At 47.9% G+C, this 25,808-nt stretch overlaps 1 protein-coding gene across 5 annotated transcripts in view; it reads left to right on the top strand.

Moving 5' to 3' along the window:
• Positions 1 to 25,808, top strand: part of CATSPERG (catsper channel auxiliary subunit gamma) — a 97,269-nt gene that overhangs the window by 47,577 nt on the left and 23,884 nt on the right. For 3 of the 5 annotated variants that reach the window (XM_075606845.1, XM_075606844.1, XM_075606846.1), the window contains 5 exons: positions 1,578 to 1,888; positions 12,572 to 12,652; positions 12,762 to 12,818; positions 13,078 to 13,234; positions 13,625 to 13,688. In XM_075606845.1, coding sequence (XP_075462960.1) covers positions 1,578 to 1,888; positions 12,572 to 12,652; positions 12,762 to 12,818; positions 13,078 to 13,234; positions 13,625 to 13,688 — 670 coding nt within the window. Of the gene's footprint in view, positions 1 to 1,577; positions 1,889 to 12,571; positions 12,653 to 12,740; positions 12,820 to 13,077; positions 13,235 to 13,624; positions 13,689 to 25,808 lie in introns of those variants that run through there. The other 2 variants (XM_075606847.1, XM_075606848.1) reach the window with 2 other exon arrangements.

The raw sequence follows: 25,808 nt of genomic DNA, 5'->3' as shown, positions 1-25,808 counted from the left end.
TGGAATGGGAGAAAACCCAGAATTAAGAAAAAATGATGGCCCTCCCTCTGACCCGGGGAGGCCTGGGTCAACCAGACCTAGCTAAATATTACGAAGCAGCCAGACTAAGCCCACTAATTTACTGGTCCGCAGCCCCAGGAAAAACACAGTGGGTGGACATAGAGAGGTCGGAAGCTGGGTACAAGGAACTCGCGTCTCTCCTATGGGTAAACAAGGCAAATAGGCAGCCAAGCTATAGAAACCATCCAGTCTTACTACACTCCCTGAATATCTGGGATAAAAACTGCAAACACAAACAGATCTCCTCAATCCCATCGCCCCTAACACCAATCAGATCTAACCCTGAATTCACCCTAGCACATAACTCGAACATCTTTAAACAATGGGACGAGAAGGGACTATCCAAGCTAGGAGACATGCAAAGAGGAGGCACAATCAAATCATTTATGGGGATAAGAGAGGAATTCAATATTTCAAGTGCACAAATATTCCAATATATGCAGTTGGCCCACTTTGTCACCTCGATACAACCCGGAGACACCTGGAACAGACCACTCACCAATTTTGAGAGTCTGTTCCAAAGGGGACACTACAACAGGGGGACGATTGCCCAATTTTATCAGACACTATTGAAACAAAATGAAGGCCAAACAAGCAAAAACATATTGGACTGGGAACGCGACATTGGGAACCCCTTAGAAGAAGAGGATTGGGAAGAAATATATGAAAGGATAGCCAGGGCTTCTCGGTGCTCAACAATCAGGGAAACAAATCTGAAAGTCCTACACAGATGGTACTATACCCCAGAGCGCCTCTGCTCTTTTTTCCCACTAACCTCCCCTATGTGTTGGCGAAACTGCGGCCAAATAGGCACATTTAAGCACATATGGTGGTCTTGCCCTAAGGTAATCCTTTTTGGGGGGAGAATCAGGCGGCTAATAGAAGGGGTAACAGGCCTGGACCTATCCTGAAACATAGAAACAGTGCTCCTACTAAAACCTAACGAGGGCCTAGAGAGAAAAATAGACTACTTGATAACACAGATCCTATCAGCAGCCAAAACACTAATAGCAAAACACTGGAAGCAGAACAACCCCCCCTCTATCACAGAGGTATTACACAAGATAAACTATATAATGACAATGGAGAGACTCACAAGCCTGATCCATGACCGGCACCACACCTTTCTGACAACATGGGATCCGTGGGAGACATACATTTGGAAAAATCCAATAGGATCGACGAAATAAGAAAATCATTATTGGGTAAACTGACTTAGTTCTAATTAAGGATGTTTCAAGTGTAATTGTATGTATGCTTCCTGCGAGGAGCGCATGATAGATGACAGCCTACCACCCCTATCCCCCCACACCTTCTTATTTTCTGCACCCACTCCCCACCCCTCCGCCCTCTCTTTTGTTTTCAGTTTGGAAAAACAATAAAAAAATACAGGTAAAAAAAAAAAAAAACACAATTTCAGTGCCAAAACGGAATGAAGTTTGACTTAAAACACTTTTTTTTAAGCTATGTGCACTTTTATATTTATAATAACTGTTAATTCCTTGTGTGTGTGTCAGTCAGTGTGTGTGAGTCAGCGTGTGTGTGTCAGTCAGTGTGTCTGAGTGTGTCAGTGTGTGTTTGTCAGTCAGTGTGTGTGTGTGTGTCAGTGTGTGTGTTATTCTCAGGGTCCGGCCCCCCCTCTCTCCTGACTCTCTTCACCACCACCCCCCTCCCCCCGGAGATCTGCAGACACGGCTGTGTGTGCTGGTGCCTTCTGCCCCCCCACCGCGGCAGAGGTACGGAGACACGGGGAGGGGGGGGTCTGTCTGAGTGCCCCGGAGCAGTCCCCACTCTCTCCCCCAGCGGAGCTGTGTCCTGCTCGGCGGAGGTACGGGGAGACGGGTGTTCGGTGGCTGACTGGGGGGGTGGGTGTTCAGCGGCTCACTGGGGGGGTGGGTGTTCGGCGGCTCACTGGGGGGAGGGTGTGCTCGGTGGTTCACTGGGGGGAAAGGGTGTGCTTGGCGGCTCACTTGTGCTCTGTGGCTCACTGGGTCGAGGGGAGGTTATGCTCGATGGTTCACTGGGGTGGAGGGTGTGCTTGGCGGCTCACTGGGGGGGAGAGTGTGCTCGGCGGCTCACTTGTGTTCGGCGGCTCACTTGTGCTCGGCAGCTCACTGGGTGGGGGGAGAGATTGTGCTCGGCGGTTCACTGTGTGCTTGGCAGGGGTGTACAGGAGATACCGTCACCAAGCTGGCGCAGGCGAGCTAAATATCCCCGCCTCTGTCTGAGTCCCGGAGCATCCCCCACTCTCTCCCCCTCGGCGGAGCTACGCTGAATTTTGTGTGTGTGTGTCCAGCGCTACCGCCTCCTGGTAGAAGCTGGCAACACTGACGGCCTCTTCTGCCAGGAGTGATGTCACTTCCGTCACTACTGACTTCCGTCTCCAATCAACTGCATTCAAACAGCTAAAGAAGTTTCACTTCAAAAACAGAAATTAACCTTATTTTCCATTTAAATTCCAACTGTCGTAGCAGCCGAGATACAAAGGCAAAGCATACAGTATAGAGAATTGTCCAACCACTCAACCCTAATATCAGGTCGATAAATGTAATAAAAAGCTGGAGGTGCATAGGGAAAAATAGATGAACATATGAAAATATATTGAGTCCCCAACGGTGTCACAATAAAGGTTCCCCAATAATTGCACTCAGTATACGTAAATGGTAGAAAATGGGGCTCAGTGATCCGGAGTATATTACTCCACCAGAACGATCACCAACATTATGGCGTCAGAGAAGTCTTGAATATGCGCTGATCAATGAAAAAACAATAACATGTTACATAGTTACATAGTAGATGAGGTTGAAAAAAGACGTAAGTCCATCAAGTTCAACTTAAAACTTAAAATGTAATTTAGACAACAGATACTTTATCCTATATATATATACTTACTTATTGATCCATAGGAAGGCAAACAAAAAAAACCAGTGTCATATCATCCAATGATATCTCATAAGGGGAAAAATTAATTTCTTCCTGACTTAAAGAATTGGCAATCGGATTAATCCCTGAATCAAAATTCTTTCTGTCAGGGTTGCCTAGACCTCCTGCCTAGCCATAGCTTCCTTGTCCACTGGGTGTGCTGCTGCCTTCTGTTGGATCTGGGTTCCCCTGTCTGTCTGTCTTCTTGTTGCTCCCGTCTCTGTCCTTTATAGCTTGCTTCCTGTCTGTTGCTTTTGCCTTTGCTTGAAGTCAGACTCCTAATGCACATGCTTCTGATTCCTGATCTGTTTCTGTACCTGTACCTGTATTATAGAAGTCTGTTCACAGTAAAAGCCCTTGCTGGTAATCTGGCTTGTCCCTGTTTGTTCCTGTTCTCAGTCCCTGCCCCCAGACCTGTCCTTGCTCCCCTGTCCTGTTCCAGTCTCCTCGTTGCCGACCTCTGCTTGTTACCTGACTTTGCTACCTGCCGCCTGCCTCGGACCTCTGCTTGTTTCCTGACTTCGCTTCCTGCCGCCTGCCTCGGACCCCTGCTTGTGACCCCTACTACGCTCGTGCTGTTCCGGCGACCGAGATCCTACCCGCCACAGGACTCTCCCTTGACAGAAAGCAAAGGCCACTTCTGGATCTCGCTGGAACAGATTCTTCTTCTGCCTGCACCCTTTCCTGCCTGCTGCAGCAGACCACATCCGCATGGTTGAAGATAAGTACTTTTGTTTCTTTTTTGGAAATCCAAGTTGGGATTTTGAAAGGTTTTTTTGTTGTTGCTGCTAAGTGTTCTGCAAGAATTATTGCGTTCATAACGAAAAAACATTTTTTCTGAAACTAGAACTGTTGCTGCAGAGACTATTGCACCTTTCTTTGAGATTTTTCTTTGTGTGCAGTGCCTGGGTTAACCCTTACAGTACCTGTTGCCACCTTTTTAGACTCTGACTTTTCATTTCCTGGATAAGGCTTGTCTCTGCATCACTGGTTGGACCACTGCTGTTCACAGGGTTCCCATTTCAAAAGACAAGAGTGCTTCTATTATTTTGTTACTGCATACTGTGATTTTTCCTGCAATCTGTAGTTTTTCATATGATTGGTTCTAAGGTTTCAGGTTTACCTGCAAGTTCCCCTAAAGTTTGTTTCTCTGCAACATATGATATCCCTACGCCTGATATCAACGGTTTCAGATTTGACTGCAGGGTTCTCTGTCTGATATTCCTATGTTCGATGTCAAAAGTTTCAAATCTAACTACAAGTTTTCTCTGTATTAGTTTCCTGCTGTCTATGATATTTCTATGCCTGATATCTAAAGTTTCAGAATCAACTGCAGGTTTTCTTTGTCTATATGATATCACTACGCCTGATACCTAAAGTTTCAGATATAACTACAGGTTTCTCTGTCTATGTTTTTTCCTTGCATTTATAAATCTCTGTGACTGATGCTAAAGTCTCAAAAGGTCAGCTCTCCTATCTTGTGTCTCTCTGTGTCTAATATTCCTGTTGTTCATTCTAATGCTTCTGTTTTAAAAACACATTTCCTCTTTACTGGTTTCTTGGGAAGTGTGGTTTCCCCATGTCTGAAATTATGGCTCCCACTTAAACAGTCTTGAGCAGTAAATGTGAACACAGTACCACTGATTCTTCAGAACTTCTCAAAGCAAAGAAGAAGAAGAAAAAGAAGGGAGGCATTACTGTGGAAGTTGCAGAAGGAATTAAGAATGAAAATTTAACCTCAGAGTCTGCATTTGATGAAAGAGATATGCTGCAGCTTAAGGCAACTCACAGACGTATCCCAAGAATAGTGGAAGAAAAGAAAGATGCCGCTACTCAGACGCTTCAAGCTGCACAGAAAGCGATTGATTGTCTTTATGGACGTTTAGATAAGGAGCAAGAAGCCAACGCTGCACTACAGAGCTGTCTTTCCTCAGCAATTGCTAAGTGTGTTCTCCAGGAAAAAGAAAAGCACCAGTTGGAGAGTGACCTGGATGTCATGTTAGGTGAGCTGGAGAAGGCATATGCTGATGCTGCTGAGAATCGGCACCTCGCTTCTAAAAGTAACGAATTCATGGAAATCTCTATGAAGGAAATTGACAGGCTTAATACAGAGCTTAAAGTCTCCCAGGAGGAGATTTGCTACTTCAAAAAAGAGATGGAAGTCGTTCGGGAGGAGAGATACTACTTGAAAACAGAGATACGTTCTATGAGAGACGCCTCCGAAGAGTTAAATAGTAGGTTTGAAACTATAAACCAAATGAATAAGAACTTCTCTGTCCAAGCCAGTGAAGGAGATAAAAGACTCCATGAATCAGAAGAGGAGAAGAGGCTATTGATGGAAGAAAAGTCAAGGATGCAATTAGTGCTGGAAAAAGCAGAGGGTAACTGGGAAAAAGAAAAATATCAGTTGGAGAATGACAGGTTGATCTTGTCAAGTAAGCTGGAGAAGGCCTACGCTGATTCTGCCCAGTACCAGACTTTCATGGCTCAAGTTGACGCAGCACTGGAAGCATCTCAGAAAGAGGTTCACAGGCTTACTACAGAAGGTAGAAAAAACAGGATATTCAGCGCTCGTGCTGTGTGATGGTGTGGATGATCCCTTTGCAGCATGTACATAAAGCGTCTCCCCAGAAACTCTCAAATCTAGGTGAACCCCCCTAAGAAAGGGGGGAAGGCACCCTGAAAAACAAGATAATAAAAAATGCACAAATGCGCACCAGGGATTAGTGGAAGGTAAATTATTAAAAATACACAAAAACTGAGGGGATCCAACCCCACCTCAGAACAGCTGTGCAGCTGGACGGCTAAGTACTACCAAGGAGAACACCTAATGGTGACTAAACCCTAAGCTGCACAGTATACAAATACAGTGAAATTTATATAAAAAACATGAAAGAAAAAAACAAACATGAAAACAACCTATCAACAGATTTGTATAGAAACCGCCATAGGGTTGGGCACTGGCAAGGGGAAACGGACACTCACACTGAGACAGTCAGCAGACTCGCGGTGTCTGCACAGGATCCGGATCTCGGCACCGCGGAGATGGATAAAACCGCTGCTGTCTCCTGCAGGCTCCGTCTCAGCTTACCAGCATACACGCACAGGATGACCTGTCATGACCTCTACGCGTTTCGTACCACTAATCCCTGGTGCGCATTTGTGCATTTTTTATTATCTAGGCTTACTACAGAGCTGGAAGCCTCTAAGGAGAAGAGTTGCCACTTCAACACAGAACTATGTTCATTAAGAGAAATCTTCGAAGGGTTAAATATCAGGTTTGAAACTGTAACCCAAGAGTGCAAGAATCTCTATGTCCAAGTCAGTGAAGGAGATAAGAAACTCCATGAATTAGGAGAGGAGAAGAAACAGTTGGCCCAGGAAAAGTTAGATGTGCAGACAGCACTGCAGAATGCAGAGAGAGTGCTGCAAGAAGAACGTGTCTCCCTGGAGCGGCGCACACAAGCAGAAAATATGCTGCAGAGTCAGCTGCGAGAACTGCGTACACATCTGCAGGACACCAAGGAGAAATGGGTGAATGCTGAAGAAAAGCAGTGAGTTCTGCAGGAAGAAAGTTTCCAGACTGCCTACAAAATAAAGATGCTGCAAGATTATTTGAGTACCCAGTGTGTCCCCAAAGAACAGCATGAGGAGCTGAAGGCCACACTGAGCTTAACCAGAGCCTCGCTGGAGGAAGAGCTACAGCTAGCAGCTGAACACACATCTCAGCAACTCACAGCGCTGCAGGCGCAGATCGCTGAGCTCAAGACACAGCTTGCCAAAAAGGAGAGAGAGAAGGTGTCCGTCTGTCAAGTGGCTGGCCTGACACAGCGCTATGAGGTCAAAATGGCTGATGCCTGCAAATTATTGGACCACACAGCCCGTGATAAGGTCCGGCTGCAGCTGGAGCTGTACAATGCCCGGGAGGAGTACCGGCAGCTGCAGATCAGAAATGAAGAAGATGCAACAAATCTAAGCTTTACTCTAAGTCAGCTGGGAGATATGGAGTCGCGACTCAATTCCAAAAGAGTTGAACTGACAACTGCTTTGAGTGGAAAAGCTGCAGCCGTCCTTGATGCCCACATTCCTGATGTCTCTGCCCCTGCTTTTGGTCTGAACGCACCCATTCGGAGGTTCCTTGCAGCAACCAATGTACCTGTGGAGTACCCTCTGCCCGCTGACAAACCACCAGAGGTGGGTCACGTTGAGTCCACTTTTCATCAAGGCCTCCGGGAAGAGCCTGGAGGATCGTCCAGAGAACACTCTCGAGAGGGGGGAGTAATGTCAGGGTCGCCTAGACCTCCTGCCTAGCCATAGCTTCCTTGTCCACTGGGTGTGCTGCTGCCTTCTGTTGGATCTGGGTTCCTCTGTCTTTCTGTCTTCTTGTTGCTCCTGTCTCTGTCCTTTATAGCTTGCTTCATGTCTGTTGCTTTTGCCTTTGCTTGAAGTCAGACTCCTAATGCACATGCTTCTGTTTCCTGATCTGTTTCTGTACCTGTATTATAGAAGTCTGTTCACAGTAAAAGCCCTTGCTGGTAATCTGGCTTGTCCCTGTTTGTTCCTGTTCTCAGTCCCTGCCCCCAGACCTGTCCTTGCTCCCCTGTCCTGTTCCAGTCTCCTCGTTGTCGACCTCTGCTTGTTACCTGACTTCGCTACCTGCCGCCTGCCTTGGACCCCTGCTTGTGACCCCTACTACGCTCGTGCTGTTCCGGCCACCGAGATCCTACCCGCCACAGGAGTCTCCCTTGACACTTTCCATGTTTACTTATTTGGTATATCCCTGTATACCTTTCCTTTCTAAAAAGATGTCCAACCTTTTTTTGAACAAGTGTATTGTATCTGCCATCACAGTCTCCATAGGTAATGAATTTCATATTTTAACTGCCCTTACTGTAAAGAACCTTTTCCTTTGTTGTTCCTTTCCTACAACCTAAATGGATGCCCCCGAGTCCTTTGTACTGCTCTTGGGATGAATAGTTCATTTGAAAGCTCCTTGTACTGTCTCCGAATATATTTGTATATAGTTATCATATCCCCTCTTCGACGCCTCTTTTCTAATGTAAATAAATTTAATTTAGCTAGCCTCTCCTCATAAGTTAGATTGTCCATCCACTCTTCTCTGCACTCTCTCTAGTTCCAGAATGTATTTTCTAAGGAGTGGTGCCCAAAATTGTACTCCATATTCAAGGTGTGGTCTTACTAATGCTTTGTAAAGGGGCATAATTATGTTTACTGCCCTTCCATCCATTGCCCGTTTAATGCAAGATAAGATCTTGTTTGCCTTTGCAGCTACTGCATGATTTTGGGCACTATTGCTAAGCCTGCTGTCTACAAGCACTCCTAAATCCTTCTCCATCAAGGATTCCCCCCAATTTATCCCCATTTAATTTGTAAGTCGCCAGTTTATTCTTGCATCCCAAATGCATACCCTTACATTTATTTGTATTAACCCTCATCTGCCATTTACCTGCCCACGTTTCCAGTCTCTCCAAGTCCTTCTGAAGAGAAATGACATCCTGCTATGATTCTACTACCTTACACAATTTAGTATCATCAGCAATGATGGAGACTTTGCTCTTGATGCCAACTCAAGGTCATTAATAAACAAGTTAAAAAGCAGGGATCCCAGTACCGATCCTGAGGTACTCCTCTCACGACTTTAGCCCAACCTGAAAAAGTTCCATTTATGACAACCCTCTGTTGTCTATCCTTCAACCAGTTTTCAATCCAGGTGCATATATTATTACTGAGTCCAATTTTCTTTATTTTGTACACCAACCTCTTGTGTGGAACCGTATCAAAAGCCTTTGCAAAATCTAAGAAGACCACATCAACTGCATTACCCTGGTCTAAATTCCTACTTACCTCCTCAAAGAAACAAATAAGGTTAGTTTGGCATGATCTATCCTTCATAAATTCATGCTGACTATTACTAAAGATTTTGTTTTCCATTAGGTATTCCTGAATATTATCCTGTATTAAACCTTCAAGTAGTTTCCCCACTATTGAGGTCAGGCTTACAGGTCTGTAATTCCCCAGTTGTGATCTTGCTCCCTTTTTAAATGTAGGCACCACATCTGCTTTACTCCAATCTTGTGGGCCTGTGGAAATCGAGTCCTTGAATATTAAATGTAATGGTTTGGCTATTACTGAGCTTAACTCCTTGAGAACTCTTGGATGTATACCATCGGGGCCAGGTGCCTTATTTACTTTAAATTTTAATGCCGCTTATGAACTTCTTCCTCAGTTAACCAATTGTTCATTAATATGGAGGTTGTGGCTTCCTCCTGCGGCACTACTATTGAAATTGATTCTTCCCTGGTAAACAGAGACAAAGAATTTGTTTAATACCTCAGCTTTTTCCTTATCTCCAATAATCTGCCTACCCATCTCACACTGAAAGGGTCCTATATTTTCTTTTCTCATTTTTTTGTTATTAAGGTACTTAATTAACTTTTCAGGGTTGATCTTACTTTTTATTGCAATCCTTTTTTCATTATCCATTTTTGCTAATTTGATTGCCCCTTTGCAATTTTTGTTTCATTGCTTATAATTCTGATACAATGTCTCCGTCTCTTCTGATTTAAAGAATCTAAACGCCTTCCTCTTCTTGTCCATTTCCTCCCCTACCTATTTATTTAGCCACCTTGGTTTTGACTTATTTTTTTTATACTTATTACTCATGGGTATACACTGATAAGTGTGCTTTTCTAACAATGTTTTAAAGACTGCCCATTTATCTTCTACATTTTCACTGCAGAAACATCATCCCAATGTATTACTTGTAGATTAGAACTCAGTTTATTAAAATCTGCTTTTCTAAAGTTTAAGGTCTTTGTTGAACCCAAGCAATCTGTTTTTTGATAATTTATTTCAAATGAGACCATGTTATGATCACTGTTACCCAAATGTTCCAGGACTTGAATATTTGTTATTACTTCTACATTGTTTGATATTACCAAATCCAGTATTGCCCCTCTCCTGGTTGGTTCCTCAATAATTTGGGTCATATAATTGTCTTTAAGCACCCCCAAAACCTGTTTCCTTTTGTCTGGATAATTAAAATCGCCCATTATGCAAACATGACCCCGTTTTGATGTCTTCTCCATTTGCAAAAATATTTTACCTTCCTCAATCTCACCGATATTTGGTGGTTTATAGCATATCCCTACCAACATTTTCTTTATACTTTTACCTCTACTGCAAATTTCTATCCACAAGGTCTCTACATTTTCATGATTCCCTTCATAAACTTCTTCCCTTATAATAGGTTTTAGATCCGGTTTAACATATAAACATACTCCACCTCCCCTTCTATTTGCTCGATCCTTCAGAGAAAGAGAATAACCCTCTAAATTAACTGCCCAGTCATGAGTTTCATCCCACCATGTTTCAGTAATGCCTATGATATCATACTGCTCCCTTGCAGCTATTAATTCAAGCTCCCTCATTTTATCTGTCAGGCTTCTTGCATTAGCAACTTATTAGCATTGTCACGGGAGACCAGGCTATATACACACCTTTATACCAGGATCTTATCATTGAGCAAAGCCAATAAGTAAAATATATTGTAATTCCATAGAAACAGGCAAACACACATTGAATTACAATAGACAGAAAAAGATACACATACTGGGGCCTGGGGTTGACAAACTGACTTTCCTAGTTGAAATAAAGTCTTTAAAACAGTCCAGTGCTGAAGTCTGGTTTAAAAGTCCTGCAGCCTTCCTCCTTGCAATCGCAGCAAGGCGTCTCTGGGCCCAGTCCGACCCGTTCTTGCCTTATGGGAAATTGGACTTCTGGAATCACTTGGAAAAACCCAAGAAAGAACAACAGCAGAGAGAGTTCTGGGAGGGCGACGAGCTGTCTTATAAACTTCAGGACAGGCCGTCCCACCGCTTGCCCTCCAACCAGTGGCATGGGAATTTAAACTCCAATGACTCACACACTTTGCCAGGTTTGTGAAAGCTGGCACCTCAGGCTTGAGAACAGTGAGAGAGCATGTGCACAAACCTGGCATTTTGCCCACTCACTATTCAAAACCCCCCACCGGGTCAATGCCACTAAGTCTGGGGCTAGGTTACAGGGACCCTTTGAACTGAGAATATTGTTACTCCAGTTAGCCCTCCTTGCTAACAAAAGGGTTCACACTTCTGGAATCTCTAAGGCTTTCAAGTCCTGGCTGTCTCGCATACGCATAGGCACTGAGCCTGGTAGCCATGACTTTGAAATCCCACAGTTAATTTACAGGTTATCAATATATATATACACATTAAACTGTGCCTTTTCCAGCGGCCGCTGTAGGAGTGGACATGAGGCAAACTGAGGAGGAGAGACGTCCACCAGAGCCCGATGGTTAAGGAGGAGAGAAAACCAACCCTCATTAGAGGCTGTCGCCACATGTGATAGCCTCTGCACCAATCAAAGACCTGGTCGCCCGCGACATCGCCGGAAAGCAAATTCCAACTTTTGCTAGCAGTGACAGGTGACGTCATCCATCGCGTTGCCGTCGGGCGCCCTATAAGCGCGTCCTAAGGCTACGGCCCAAGTGTTGGCGGCTGCATTCGTGCTTGGCATCCTAGCGGCGTGTGCACAGCTTAAAGTTGCAATCTGCGGTCTCTAGGGAGAGATGGGAGGCGCAGGGGGGTCGTGGCCAAAACGGGGTGGTGGCTCCCAGCACACCACGTGACCGCGTCACTGCACGGGAAGACACATTTCTTGTCTTCCTGCTGGCTGACGCTCCATCGTGCTTCGTAAGTCAAGACAACAGAACCCACTGGGGCCTGCTTGATTGATGCGAGTGTCTGGTGTGCGGCGCGCGGCGCGCGCACCTCTGTCACCACCAGGGACTCAGCCTAAGTGGTTACCTCATAGGACTACAGTGCATCTTTATATCCTTCAGAAAGACACACTACTCCACAGTGCAAAGTGTAAGCACATTATTTGTGGATACATTTACTCAACGCCGAAAATATACCTCACCATAGGGGATTTTAATATTCACCGTGTATATATTGCACAGTTTACTTCAATATGTTAATAAAATGTTATTGTTTTATCATTGATCGGAGCATATTCGGGACTTCTCTGACACCATAATATTGGTGATCGTTCTGGTGGAGTAATATACTTCGGGTCACTGAGCCCCATTTTCTACCATTTACGCATACTGAGTGAGTGCAATTATTGGGGAACCTTTTTTGTGACCCCGTTGGGGACTCAATATATGTTCATAGGATACAAAGGCAGCATGAGGGAGTATGGAAGTTTAACAAAAATGCACAGATAAACACCAAATTCAAATGTATGTAAATGTGTTATCGTTAACACTGATTATAAAAAATAAAACACTGCGAAAAATATACAAACTGAAAATCAGAATCCCTGTTCATAATATGTGCATCAAATAATTCCTGCTCTTGCTTCCAAATCACATGTGGACACACGGACGGGAAATAGGAGCAAACAACTTTGATACATTGATACTGAGAGACGCAGAATGAAAGTGATGCTGGTTGTGTCATCCTTGCTCCCAAATTGCCTTGACGCATGGACTTAAAATAGTTTTGTATTCTCTCCTCTCTCCCAGGTGACATTGGTTGATCAGGGCAAATACCCAACACAGAGTTTAAGCGGTAAAAGTCTGATGAAAACCTATATGGTCCTCAAGGTTAGAATCATGTTTCAGATTCTGTATCGCATTCTTTATGCACGCTCAGTCATAAATCAGCCCCTTATTTAATTATCATCAATATTAGTGTTTGCTCCTCTATTTTTAGGTGGTAAACTCAGACTCAAAGTGTTATCACCATACAGCAAAAGGCCCGCAACTGCAGGTAACTACGTATCAAAATAATAATTTTGGCTCATAACTTTTTATTACATAACACCCTGTTCAGCAATAATGACCACCCTGTGCTGGGAGGGATAGACTCAATTTGCCATAGGTCTTTACTGTCTGTGCCACTCAGCAATTGGTGGCGCAGATTGGAATAGCCCTTAATCCCTTGGATATGCCATAGTTCCCTTCTGTCTGCATCACCCTGCTGTGGGATGGACAGACAAACTTCTAATGCCTCTTGCTTTTCTATGCAGGGTAATACCGCAGTGCCATTGTACTTAGGCTGCCCACCTGGGAAGAGACTGGCCTTGGATATTACCTACACTAAGGAACACACCATGAAGATAAACGAGCACTATTACGACTGCTTAAATCCCAACCCGGAGATGCCTTGCTTCTTCTATGCAGACAGTAAGAGACACGGGGAAAGTAACACTCTCATCCATCATTTGTGGGTGGGTGTAACACTCTCCTTGATCATGTGCAGATGGATGTAACACAAACTCATAATGTGTGAATGGATGTAACACTCTTAGCCGTCATGAGGGATTGGATGCATCCCTTTCACCCATCATAAGTGCATGGATGCATACATTTTACCCATCATGTGTGGATGGACGTATCACTCTCACCCATCATGTGTGGATTGATGTAAAACGCTTTGACCCTACATAGCCACCCACTGATGGGAGGAACAGACTTCATGGGTCAAAGATTCCTTCTGGGACAGACTGATTTAGCAATTGGCTCATAATATGTAGACAGATGTAACAATGGTATTCTTCTCTCCTCCTTACGCAGCTCTCTATCCATTCTTTCTGATCCAAGACTTGGTGACAGGAGATTCAAGGCACTTTATGGGAAGGTAAGACAATACATCCTACCTCCTCCTCACAATCAGAATCAGGATGGGCAAATATTGTCTACCACTGAGCATAATATTGTAACCCTGGGTGAATTAATAAGTGCTTCAGAAAGAAGGATGGACTAAATGAATGGGTCATAGGTCCCTTCTGTCTTCAGATATATAGTCAGTGGCCCATTCCTCTCCCTTCTTTCTCATCTTCTTAGATTCATCCTGTCTCACAAACGTAGAATATAATTGTCACGCTTGTATGCCCGCAGACCAAGCTAGACCCCAGTACTGATGTGGGAACGGTATGATACCACACACCCACAGTAGTGGGAGGAAGCCCGGAGTGTGGTATAGCGTTGCTGGGCCTGTTGAAAGAGTTGTTAGTATATACTTGCAACGCTTGGGGAGTGTCCGTGAGAATAGTCGTGTCCGTTTGCCAATGTTCAGGGGATCCAGAGTGTAGAGTCGTCAGAGAGCAAGCCAGGTCCTAGGAAGCCAGAGGTCAGCGAAGTCGTATCTGTAGCAGGGTTCAAGGGGTTACCAGAGAGCAGAGTAGTCCAGGGAGAGCAGGGGTCAAAGCCAGGGAAATCCAAAGTAACACAGGAGCAGGGATTCACAGGAGCACAGAGGGAGCACAGCATAGGACAGGTACACACAGGGAAACAGGAACTATGCAGAGAGAGGAAGAGGTGGACAGACAGGGATTATAAAGGGAGGTGCACCAATGGCAGAGAGGGGTTTAGCAGAGAGAGAAGTGGGTCTATTTTGATCTGGTTTAAAACTGATTGGCCGGCGAAGTTGAACAGCAATTCTACTTGTTGCCAAGTAGAACAAAGAAAAACCAGTCAAACAAATATTCAAAAGAAGACCAACAAGTGCACTGTTGAAGTGCACTTAAAGCAGTAGGGTTAACTCTAAAGAACCCTTGATGGGGGATACCGAGCAGAGCACCCCGCCTAATGCCCACTGGGAGGCAAATTCTGAAACCGTCCCAGTAGACTCGGCGTACGAGTACTCTGCCCGAATACGGGAGTGCACCAGCGCCCGGAACATGACCACGATGTTTGTTGGGACCCCCCCCCCCCTCCAACACTGCCTCCTGGTTTTACAAATGGCTACCATAGCCAATGCCAGGAGCAGGTTGACCAGGAGATCCCTAGGCTTATCGTTCCGGGACACTGGGCACCCAAAAATAAAAAGATGAGGGGAGAAGTGTAGCCAGAACTGCAGGAGAAGGCTCCTCAAGAAGGAAAAGAGGGGCTGCAGTCTGGCGCAACTCGAATAAATGTGATATACGGACTCCCGCTCGCCACAAAAGGGACAAGCGGCGGGGGAGTCCGTGAAATGTGCCAAATACTCTCCTGTGCTCAGTGCACCGTGGAGGACCCTCCAACTCAAATCCCCGGCGGGACGGGGAACCAAGGATGAATAGAGTTCCCTCCACCGGGGTCTCTCACCCTCGTTCGCAGGAAATACCCGCCTCCAGATAGTATCTGGGCGGGTGACAAGGGCGAGGTAGTGCACTATATGGAGCACTAGAGAATACAGGACTTTCCTCGGCATGCCGCGGAAACATGCCGGGGACATATCCCCCAACCTACGGAGGTTGGGGGAGAGAAGAGCCCGAGGGGGTTGCCGTGGCTTTGGTTCCACTCAAAGATCCGGAGAGCTGATGTTGATAGGTTGACAAGGCTCTCCGGTCTGCAATACCCCCTCAATGAAGGTGCGTGAGTTGGGGTGGATGGCATCTTTAATCTTCCGGTTCAAACGATGAGGGACGCGGGCAGTACGCAGACCCATACGGGGCGCGAGCACCTCTGCCCTAACCCATTCTCGCCGCCCAAAGTCCAGGAGATCCTCGACTCTGGTCACCTGCGCCAGGATTAGCCGGCGGCAAATAGAGGGTGAATCCAACATCCGAGCCCCCACTGCCGGATTATACAGCAGGGGCTCGGCGAGGAAATCAACCCCCACTGCCTATTCCTTCCTGGTCGCGGAGACCAGTTTCCAGGCCTTAAGTAAGTCCTGGTAGTATGCAGGCAGCACCGAGAGGTCTCTACCTAAACCCTCGGGCCTGATGATAAACAGTTGCCGGTCATACCTCATATTGCGCAGCTGGCGAAAGAAACTGGTCGCCAACTGGCACCACTGCGGAGACGGATCAGCGAATAGGTATCTCTGCAGGTATTGGAGGCGGAAAGTGTGTAACTGGGAGCGGACACACACCACTCCCTGTCCACCTTCCTCCAAAGGGAGACACGCAACTCCCGCAGAGACCCAATGCTTCCCCATCCAGAGGAAATCCATCAATCTCCTCTGGATCTTGTTGATAAATTCAGGGGTTGGACCCATGGCTATCAGCCGGGTGCCATAACTGACTAGCCACCAGCTGATTAATCACTAGGGTTCTTCCCCTAAGGGAAAGCATTCGCGACAGATACACCCATGACCCCAGACGAGCAATGACCCGTTCTTCAAGATCACTGAAGTTTTCTGGGGCCGGGTCCTCCGCAGCAGACAGGTAGACTCCCAGATACTTGAGAGTATCACTCTCCCACGAGACATTCCGAAACGCGGGGGGCAAGGAGTTCACCTGTAAGGGACCCACCAAAATGCCAGAGCACTTGGACCAGTTGATCCGAGCAGAAGAGGCCGCGGTGTAGACCTCTTGGCACGCTTGTGCCCGCTCTAGATCATCTAGGTCCTGGGCCACGAGGAGCACGTCATCGGCATAAGCCGACAGGACTACCCGCATGTCGGGCTCCCGCAGCACCAGCCCGGTGAGGCTCAATGGCCAGCGCGTACAGTTGCCCAGACAGGGGGCACCCTTGACGTACTCCCCGACCAAACACAAAAGGTGCCGTCAGGGACCAATTGATCTTCACCAGACATTCTGCAGAGGCGTACAGCATCTGGAGAAAGCCCACAAATTGTGGGCCGAAGCCAAACACCCGCAGGGTCTGCATAAGGTAACGGTGATCCACTCTGTCAAACGCCTTCTCTTGATCTAGGGACAGGAAGGCGAGTGATAGACCAGTCCTCTGTGCGTAGTGCATCAGGTCCCGGACCAAAAAGATGTTGTCATGAATACTCCTGCCCGGGACAGTATAGGACTGGTCGGGGTGAATCACCTCTGCCAGCACGGACTTGAGCCTCAGCGAAAGCACTTTGGCTACGATCTTATAGTCCGTGCTGAGCAGTGAGACTGGTCGCCAGTTAGAGATCTGGTGGAGATCTCCCTTCTTCGGCAGCAGAGACAGTATTGCCCGCCGACACGAAAGGGGCATCTCACCAGTCTCCAGGGCTTCGGCTAGGACCTCGGTGAAATCAGGTCCCAGCATCTCCCAGAAAAACCGGAAGAACTCCACAGTCAGCCCGTCTAGCCCCGGCGTTTTTCCACGGGACGCGAGATTGAGGGCTTCAGAGAGCTCGGCCAGAGTCAATGGTAACTCAAGCCGCTCCCTTCCATCCTCACCGACCGTGGGAAGCCCCTCCCATAAGACCCTGCATTTATCTGGCTGGATGGACTCCGGAGAGAAAAAATTTACATAGAATCTCTGGGTTCTGTCCCGGATGCTCTCCGGGTCAGTGAGAGGGGTACCGTCCTCTGCCAACAAGCAGGTGATATGTCTACGGTTTCCCCTCTTTTTCTCCAGCGCGTAGAAGAGGCGCGACCCGCGATCCATCTCCCGAAGGAAGTGGATGCGGGATCGCACATAGGCCCCCCGAGCTCTCCGATCTTCACAGTCCCGGAGAACGCACTTCCTCTCCACGTACGCACACTGCAGGTATTGGTCTCCTGCCACAGACAGCCGTTTCTCGAGATCGAGCACCTCTTCCCTCGATCTCAGCATCGCGCCGCCTGCTGGCACCTTTGGTGTACTCCTGACAAACTAGGCGCAGATGAACCTTGCCCACGTCACACCACTGCTCTAACGTGGCAAAGTCTGATCTGCAACCTCTCCAGGCCATCCAAAAGTCTCGGACCGACGTTGCAAACCCTTTGTCTTCCAACAACGTATTGTTGAAGTGCCAATAGGCGGCCGAGGGCGCTGCTGGTATTAGCGCCACCGTCATGGATGCACAATTGTGGTCCGAAAACGGCGCCAGCCTAATGGTACTGGACTGGGCTCGCGACAGGCTGTGGCTGGATATATACAGCCTGTCGATCCGGGACCTGGACATCCGTTCACCCCTAAACACCCTAACATGGGTGAACTCAGTGGATGCCTCGGGATGTTGTTCTCGCCAGACGTCTACCAAGGAGTAGCGGGTGATGACCTCCCGCAAGGCCGACGCAGAACACGGGTGTGGGTCCGGGCCATTCCGTTCTTTCAGAGCCTCGAGGGTGCAGTTCAAATCACCTCCGAGCACCACGTGTTCGTCCGCGTCCACTGTCTCCAGGTATTCAGACATTCTGATGAAGAACTGCCTTCTCAGGGGTCCGGTGGCAGGAGCATACACGTTCAAGAAATTAAACGTGTAGTCCTCGTGCCGGACCCTGAGATGCAACAGGCGACCTGGAACAACAGTTTTGGCAAGCAGTTGCTCTGGTTGAAAGGACTCAGAGAACAGTGTCACCACCCCACTAGATGACGAAGTGAGGTGGCTGAAGAAGACCTTGCCTCGCCACTCCAGATGCCAGCTGGCTTCAGCCTCTGGAGTGGTATGGGTTTCCTGCAGGAAACTCACAGAATACTTTCCCTTCTGTAAAAAGGAGAGTACCTGGAAACGGCGAAACCCGTCCTTACAGCCATTCACGTTAAGTGTACCGATGCTCAAAGCCATTGGTAATCAGGAGTTTTGCTTTCCACAGGCGCTCAGGGAGCTACACCCCAAGAAGCCTTTATGTGGTCTCGCATCAATTTATGAAATTTCAGGACACGAAGATGGATAGGCCCAGAGATTTTGGTCTTGTGGTTAGCCCTGATATATACTAAGAGAGATTGGAGAATGACCGAGGCATCCTTCCACCTTCCAAGGGCCAACTGCACCTTCGTGGTTCCGTGTTTGCAGAGGGTATCCTCCAGGAAACCATCTAGCTCCTGGGCAGGGATAATGGGGGTCAAAGAGTCCACCGCCTCCGCGGTGCCAGAGGACTCATCACTGAGCCCCAACTCCCCGAGCTCCTCTTGACTGAAAAACTGAAGACCCCCGCCCTTCTCTGCGGGGGCCTTTCTCAGCCTTAAAGTGGGTCCCCTCCTCAGTGTTTCCACGAGGGGGTCCACTATATCCTCCACATCCAACCCCGGGGTGGGATGTTCAGGGGTAGCTGGTGGCGGTATGGCGGAGGTAGCGGTCTCCCTAGGGTCCTCGGGGGCCAACGAGGCACACAGTGCCCTCCTGGTCTCCTCTACCACCATGCGAACAAACAGGATGCCACGGGCATTCGCATTCATCGCGGGAGGGCACTTTTCAGCAAGTACCTCATAGGGAGGGTCCAGCCCAGCAGTCACCTCCAACAAAGTGCCCGACCAAAACTCCTCACCAGGAGAGCTCACATCTGGCATCTCCCAGATGCAAAAAGAAGTGCTCGCTAAAACACCCTCACCCACACCCGCCTCCCCCGCTCCATCCTCCAAACCCCCAACCACGGGGGTCAGCCCTAGCCCATCCCCTTCTTCCGGTGACACAAACCGGGGCTCAGCCTCAGGTGTGCCACCCGAAGGCGGCACAGCCGGAGGGGGATCCTAGCCGACCTCCGAGTTCCCGAAGATAACTGCGTCCGGCGCGGCAGATTCACCGAAACACAAGTCCCCGGGGGATGTTCTCCAACTGGGAGGGGTGTTGGAAGGCTCCCCAACATCCATTTCTAGGAGCAAAGCCTCATGTTGTTGAGCACTTTGATCTTCCACCCCAGGGACGCCGGGTACCTCCTCCTGCATTCCCTCCAGATCTTCGAGGGGGGGGACTGCATATTTATGGGGTCCGGCTTACACTGGCTAATCCTAACCTGTGGGCCGGACAGGGCCACCCTGTGCGGAATTGATGTTGCATTCCGCTTCGGAGACTTCTGAGGGTGAACGTAATACGGTTCACCCTCCTCGCCCTCCTCAATCACCCTCTTGTTCTTAGTTTTTGCTTTCCTCTTCCTGGGGATTGATTCCCCAAAAAAGGGTACCGCCACCTCCTCAGCGGGAGCCTCCCACCGCTTCCCCGCACCCTGTACGGTGCTTACATTGGGGGTAGGGTGCTCCTCGGGGGAGACAGCGACAACAGAGGGTGACTTCTTCAGGGTAACTCTTTTCTTCTCCCTCTTTTTCCTGGGGAGAAGTGCAGACGTCACCACCCGAGATGGCGCAGCGACATCTCCTGCGGTCCCAGGGGGGACCTGGGCCCCTGAGGGCTCCGCCGCGGTGGGCGCAGCGGTACAGGGTGTCTCCTCCCGGGGGGGACAGTGACAACAGAGGGTGGCCGCTCCAGGGCGATCCCCTCACCCTCTCTCCGCTCCCCGGGGAGAGGTGCAGATGTCACTGCTCGAGACGGGGAAGCAACATCTCCTGCTGTCCCAGGGGGGGCCTGGGCCCCCGAGGGCCCCGCTGTGGTGGGCGCAGACGTCACTGTTCGAGATGGGACAGCGACATCTCCTGCGGTCCCAGAGGGGACCTGGGCCCTCGAGGGTTTTTCCTTCTCCCTCTGTTCTTTGGGGAGAGGTACAGACGTCACTTTTCGGGATGGGACAGCGACATCTCTTGCGGTCCCTGGAGGGACCTGGGCCCTCGAGGGCCCTGCTGTGGTGGGCACAGCGGCACCGGGTGTCTTGGCAGAGGGAGGGGCGGGTGCAGGAGCTGAAGTGGGATTTCTATTCCCTTTGGGGCAACTCCTACGAGTGTGCCCCAGCTCCTTGCACAAATAACACCTAACCCCCTCCGTGCCATAGAACACAGTGTATTGAATGCCCTCGTAGGGCACCCTAAAGGACCCCTCTACAGATTCTGTGCTCCCCGGCAGCAGCAGCTGTACCTGCCGCCTAAATGAGAGCACGTGCCTCAGCGCTCTATCCCTGCAGCCCAGCGGAATTTTTGTTATGGGAGATTTAATATCTCCCAGGGCTTGCAGGCATGGGCGCATGAGGCTGTCTGGGATGAAGGGGGATGATTTTTGTGCCTAACCCCTCCATGGGCTCTATGGGGATGTAGGTCCCCCCTACACTATTATTACGTGTTGAGAGTGGCAGAGGACGTGCAAGCATTGCAGTAGCAGTTCAGTTCTGTGAGAGGGACTTTGGCGATTTCACCCGCCCCTGTGAGGGCATTTCCGGAGACAGCTTGACGGACAGTTCCAGGAGAGCCGCCGAGTCGCTCGGTGTGACGCGCTTCCGGTCACGGAGCGGAGGAGAGCCCTGGATGTCAGGAGTTCAGACGGAGCTACAGCCGGTCACCATTCACCTTAAACCCCTGCACTTGATCTGTGGCAGTCCTGTAAGTAGGATTCCGGTTTTTACCCACCGGATCCCACGTCTGCTACCTCATTGTTATTGTGTGTAATAAATTTATCTTTTAGTAGTAGTCAGCCTTGCTTGTTATATGTAGTGTTTGTCTTGTCTTGTTGGTCCTGCATGTTTAGTAATTGCTTATTGCACAATGATGTGTTCTATTTGTTTTTTCCTCTCTGCATTATGTTGACGGAGTCTACATACTGAAGTCAAGCTGGGAAGATACATCTACAGCTATATACCATTTGAGACTCTTTCAGTGCTGGACACTTTGTTTCCACCTTTGAACTAATCGGTGCCGGTCTGTATTGTTTATTATTTGTCTTGTTTTACCAACTGTGTCTTGGAGTTGGTGTTACCTGGCAGCCTAGTTTATACCTTTTGTGTATTGTCACATCACTTCACTTTCATTATCACTGTATTATTTTTTAGCGCTATATACACCCATTTTTTCTTGTTTATGTTGAGGCCAGGTGACATTGGGCACCTCACCCCAAGCTTCCTGCTCACACCAGGCGTGGCCCCAGCATTGTTGTTGCTGGGGTCAACGCCTGCAGCTGCCACCTGCGCCCATGTTGGAACTGGGACTGCAGGGGTTAAACTGACAACAGGAGCCGGGGGAGGTGTGGCCAGGGCACTGGATGTACCAGGCCTAGGGCTGTGGTTATTGATCCTAGGGGCCCCAGTTTTTGGGGTCCGATGTCCAGGTATGGCCCCCGTTGCTGCACTAGTCCTATTCCCCCCAGGCATGATAAAATAAGCCTCTAAGTAAGGGGAGGAAATAGTGCTTAGGGAGAGAGATGCAGAGAGGAAACTGTCCCTTTAAGAACCAATTAACTATCTCTGCACAGGGAGGGGAAGAAAAAAACCCTTATTATTTAACTCTCTCTCTTACAAGAAACCACACCACAATATTGAAGGTCTTAAAGTAAGACACAGAGCTCCCAAAAATGCAAATGACAAAAGGAAATCAGGCTTAAATTAAGGTGAAATTAGAAGAAAAAGAAACAACCAGGGGTGGGTGAGCTGAGAGGGGTTGAGACTACAGTTTCCAGCCAGCCACAGTGTAGCTTTGCTGGGTTGAATCACTGCAGCCTCTGGGTGAAAACCAAAAACGGTTTTTAAACCTGAAAAAGCACCCAAAACCCTCTAAAAAAAACTCACAGTATACTCACAGTATACTCCCCCACAGATCCACAGCAAAATATAACAAAGAAAGAAAGAATAAAGCTGATTCCTTACCAAATGCCTGGGAGCTCTTCACACATGCTTCTGAGTGAGAAGATAGAGATAGGTCAGGGAGAGAAGAGGAGGAGACAGAAGGGGCAGTCATGGGAATGGCCTGAACAGCTTGGGAGGCGGAGACAGGGGAATCCTGATAAGTAGAGTCTGTGCGCGCGGCCCCTGTAAGCTGGGGATGCGCGCGCACAGACTGTAACACAGGCGCGGACCGCACGGAGCAGGGAAAGGCAGCAGGAGGGGGACGGAGCCAAGCGGAGGGAAACGTGGGCGAGGCCTGTGCCCGTGCGATGGCCAGCAAGGGCAGAGAGGAGCATGCACGCGCGTCCCCCGTGGGCTGAGGGGACGCGCGCACCGGACGCGTCACCAGGCGCGCGGAACGCCACGCTGCAGGCACCATGCGCGGAGGAGGCAACGGGACAGATGGCACCACAGGGAAATGTAAAGGAGCCACCGCGGGGGAGAGGGAGCAGGGAGGATTACGGCAGGGGTTGTGGGGACGCGTGGGTACGCGAGACCTGCGGGGAACGCGCTGCGGCAAGGGGAGAGAGGTAGACGGTGAAGGAGAGGAGTGAGAAGGGGCAGAAAGGATAACGGGAGATGGGAGAGAGGGAGAGGAAGAGGAAGAAATCTCCTGAGTCGTCACAATAATTTACAGTCAATCATGAACACCACATCTGTGTGCATGTGACTGAGTATGTCAAAGGAGTTAACACATCCAGCTGACTCATCCACAAAGCACTAAAAATGAGCAAAAACTCCCCATAAACCGTCACACTACACCTCAAACGCTTCCACCACTGATAATAATTTAAGGTCTCACTCTCAGGAGTCCTTGACCTCCTTTTTACTAGAAAAATATGTAATTAACACAAAAACCCAATGTAGGAAATTTGTTAAAAAATGCTATTAATCTCTTCACAGAGCTACTAGGTTCAATTAGAGCCCAAATACCGTACTTATTAGATTTTAGATTAAATATATATACGAAAAGTGATACAGTGCTTGTTTACAGAAAAGGAATATTACAAAGACATACAATATATAAATGCAGAATATTTCATAAAATAAAATGATAAAATAGAGAACCTACTGTTACCAATGAACAATATTAGTTTCCGTCAAAGAGGTCTTGACTTTGAAGATATTAAAACTCACGTGTTATGGATAACACTCAACCCAAATACATAGTTTGTTTGCTCAAAACTTTGTCCCTGTGACCAGGATAGGACAACCTTTTGTGGGTATGTTTTATCTCCCACTTCTCAATCTTTTGTGACATTTATGACTGGGAGACAGAATGATTTTAAACTCAAATGAATTTGAGAGTATAAAATACCATATAACTCTCCTTGTAACCCCTAGAATAATGCTACCCTCCCCGTAATTCATATGATTTTAATGTGGGATATCTGTCTTGACTGGGCTAATTTTAATCTTTGAGGAGGAAACAAATATCTGACATATGCAACACAGACAACCTGTCATATTTGATATTGTTGCACCCGCTTAATTTTGCCTGCCACAAATCTATATATTTTTTATCATTGTTAATTACATCAGATTTTAATTATAGAAAAAAAAATGGTGTAAATAGCGCTAAAAGGCTGTGTTAATTAAATAAACAGTGTACAAACATATAAAAAAAGTGATAAAATATGTGTGATCTTACACACTACAGGCATACCCCACATTAGCGTACGCAATGGGACCAGAGCATGTATGTAAAGCGAAAATGTACTTAAAGTGAAGCACTTTTCCCACTTATCGATGCATGTACTGTACTGCAAACGTCATATACGTGCATAACTGATGGAAATAAGGCATTTGTAACAGGCTCTATAGTCTCCCCGCTTGCGCACACCTTTGGTACAGGTAGGGAGCCAGCATTGCTGTTCAGGACGTGCTGACTGGCGCATGCGTGAGCTGCCGTTTGCCTATTGAGCGAGATGTACTTACTCGCGAGTGTACTTAAACCGGGGTATGCCTGTATACCTTAATTAATTAAGGCAAGGCTGCCAAGTGATACTAACCCAAAACACAGTCAGTGCAAAGCAAAAAACAAACAATACAGACCGGCGCCTAAAGAGTCCAATATGGGTAGAAATAAAGTCCAATTGTGATGAAGTGTCAAGAAGTAGTAAATCCAATCTTGCACTTCCAAAATCCACAGCAGGATGTTACGTGGTACATGTGAAGCAAAAAGAGAAAAAAGAGAAAACCATCATAGTGCAAAACTGCTACAAATCATAACAAATAGGACAAACAAGACAAGACAAATACTAGACAAACACTAGCAAGGCTGAGAAATAATACAAAGAGTTAATTTAATACACATAAAATAAAAAGAACATAGGCAGATGACGAATAATCCTACTTACAAGACGTTCGCAATATACACGCAAAGATATAGGGTGAGTAGTAGACGGCTACGGCATCAGGTGAATGCGTGGCATCCAGGAGCTGCTCCAAACACTGTCCTCCACTCCGCAACCGGATGTGCGTCACTGCGGGTGGGTCTGAGACTCACCAAACGCTCTCTGCCACTCCGTGGCCGGAAATACGTCACCGGGGGTGGTTCAAACGCCGGAACCCCCTTTCCTACCTCTCACTTGCAGAGGATCACAGCGAAGCAGGTTGCCAGCGGAGGAGAGCAGAAACACAGCGCTGGTGGTTGGGGGGAGATTTTAATTATCATACATTTTTTAATCTCTAAGGACATGGAGAATGCTCTATCTGTCACCCCCTGTTTGCTAGATCTGTCTCAGAAATATACCTGGTGCCCTCGCATATAAACTAGAGATCGTGTCACATCTCTGATACATCTGTACACTTTCACCAGTCACTACTATTATAAACATATTGATTGTTTCAGTGTTTTATTGGCCTATTAATGCCGACTGTGAAGTCACAGGAGACATTAAAAAAATAGGTATTTTAAAACTGAATGTTAACCCCTTGGTTGCTGTATTGTGAATCTAACTGAATAGCCTAAAGGCATTAACATGACCAGGGTCGCCGATAGAGGGGTAAGAGACGGGACAACTGTCCAAGGCCAGATTTCTGCGGGGGGCCCGGCCATCTGGCACTGGAAATTGAGCCTGACCAGAAGTCAGGCCCAACATCTGCATCTGGCTGCCGGGCCCCTTGCTCTCCCCCCCCTGCCCCTGCTGCCTGGCTGCCTCCCGTGTTGGCCTAACCACCCGCATGCGCACTGGACGTTGGGCCAGCCCGGAAGTCAGGCCCGACTTCGACTTTTGCATCCGAGCGCGGGATCAGCGCAGCACCGGAGGGGCCTCGCCCGAAGGTAAGGTATGTGTTAGTTATTGGGGGGAACTATGTGTTTGGGGTAGGGAATTATTATGTGTATGGGGGTTATTATGTGTATTGGGTAAGTGGGGGCTTATGTGTATTGGGGAGGTGGGCTATGTGTATTAGGGAGGTGGGCTATGTGT

Source organism: Ascaphus truei, chromosome 7 (assembly GCF_040206685.1).
Source record: "Ascaphus truei isolate aAscTru1 chromosome 7, aAscTru1.hap1, whole genome shotgun sequence".
Classification (NCBI taxonomy): Eukaryota; Metazoa; Chordata; class Amphibia; order Anura; family Ascaphidae; genus Ascaphus; species Ascaphus truei.
This window is presented reverse-complemented; position numbering and strand designations above follow the sequence as displayed.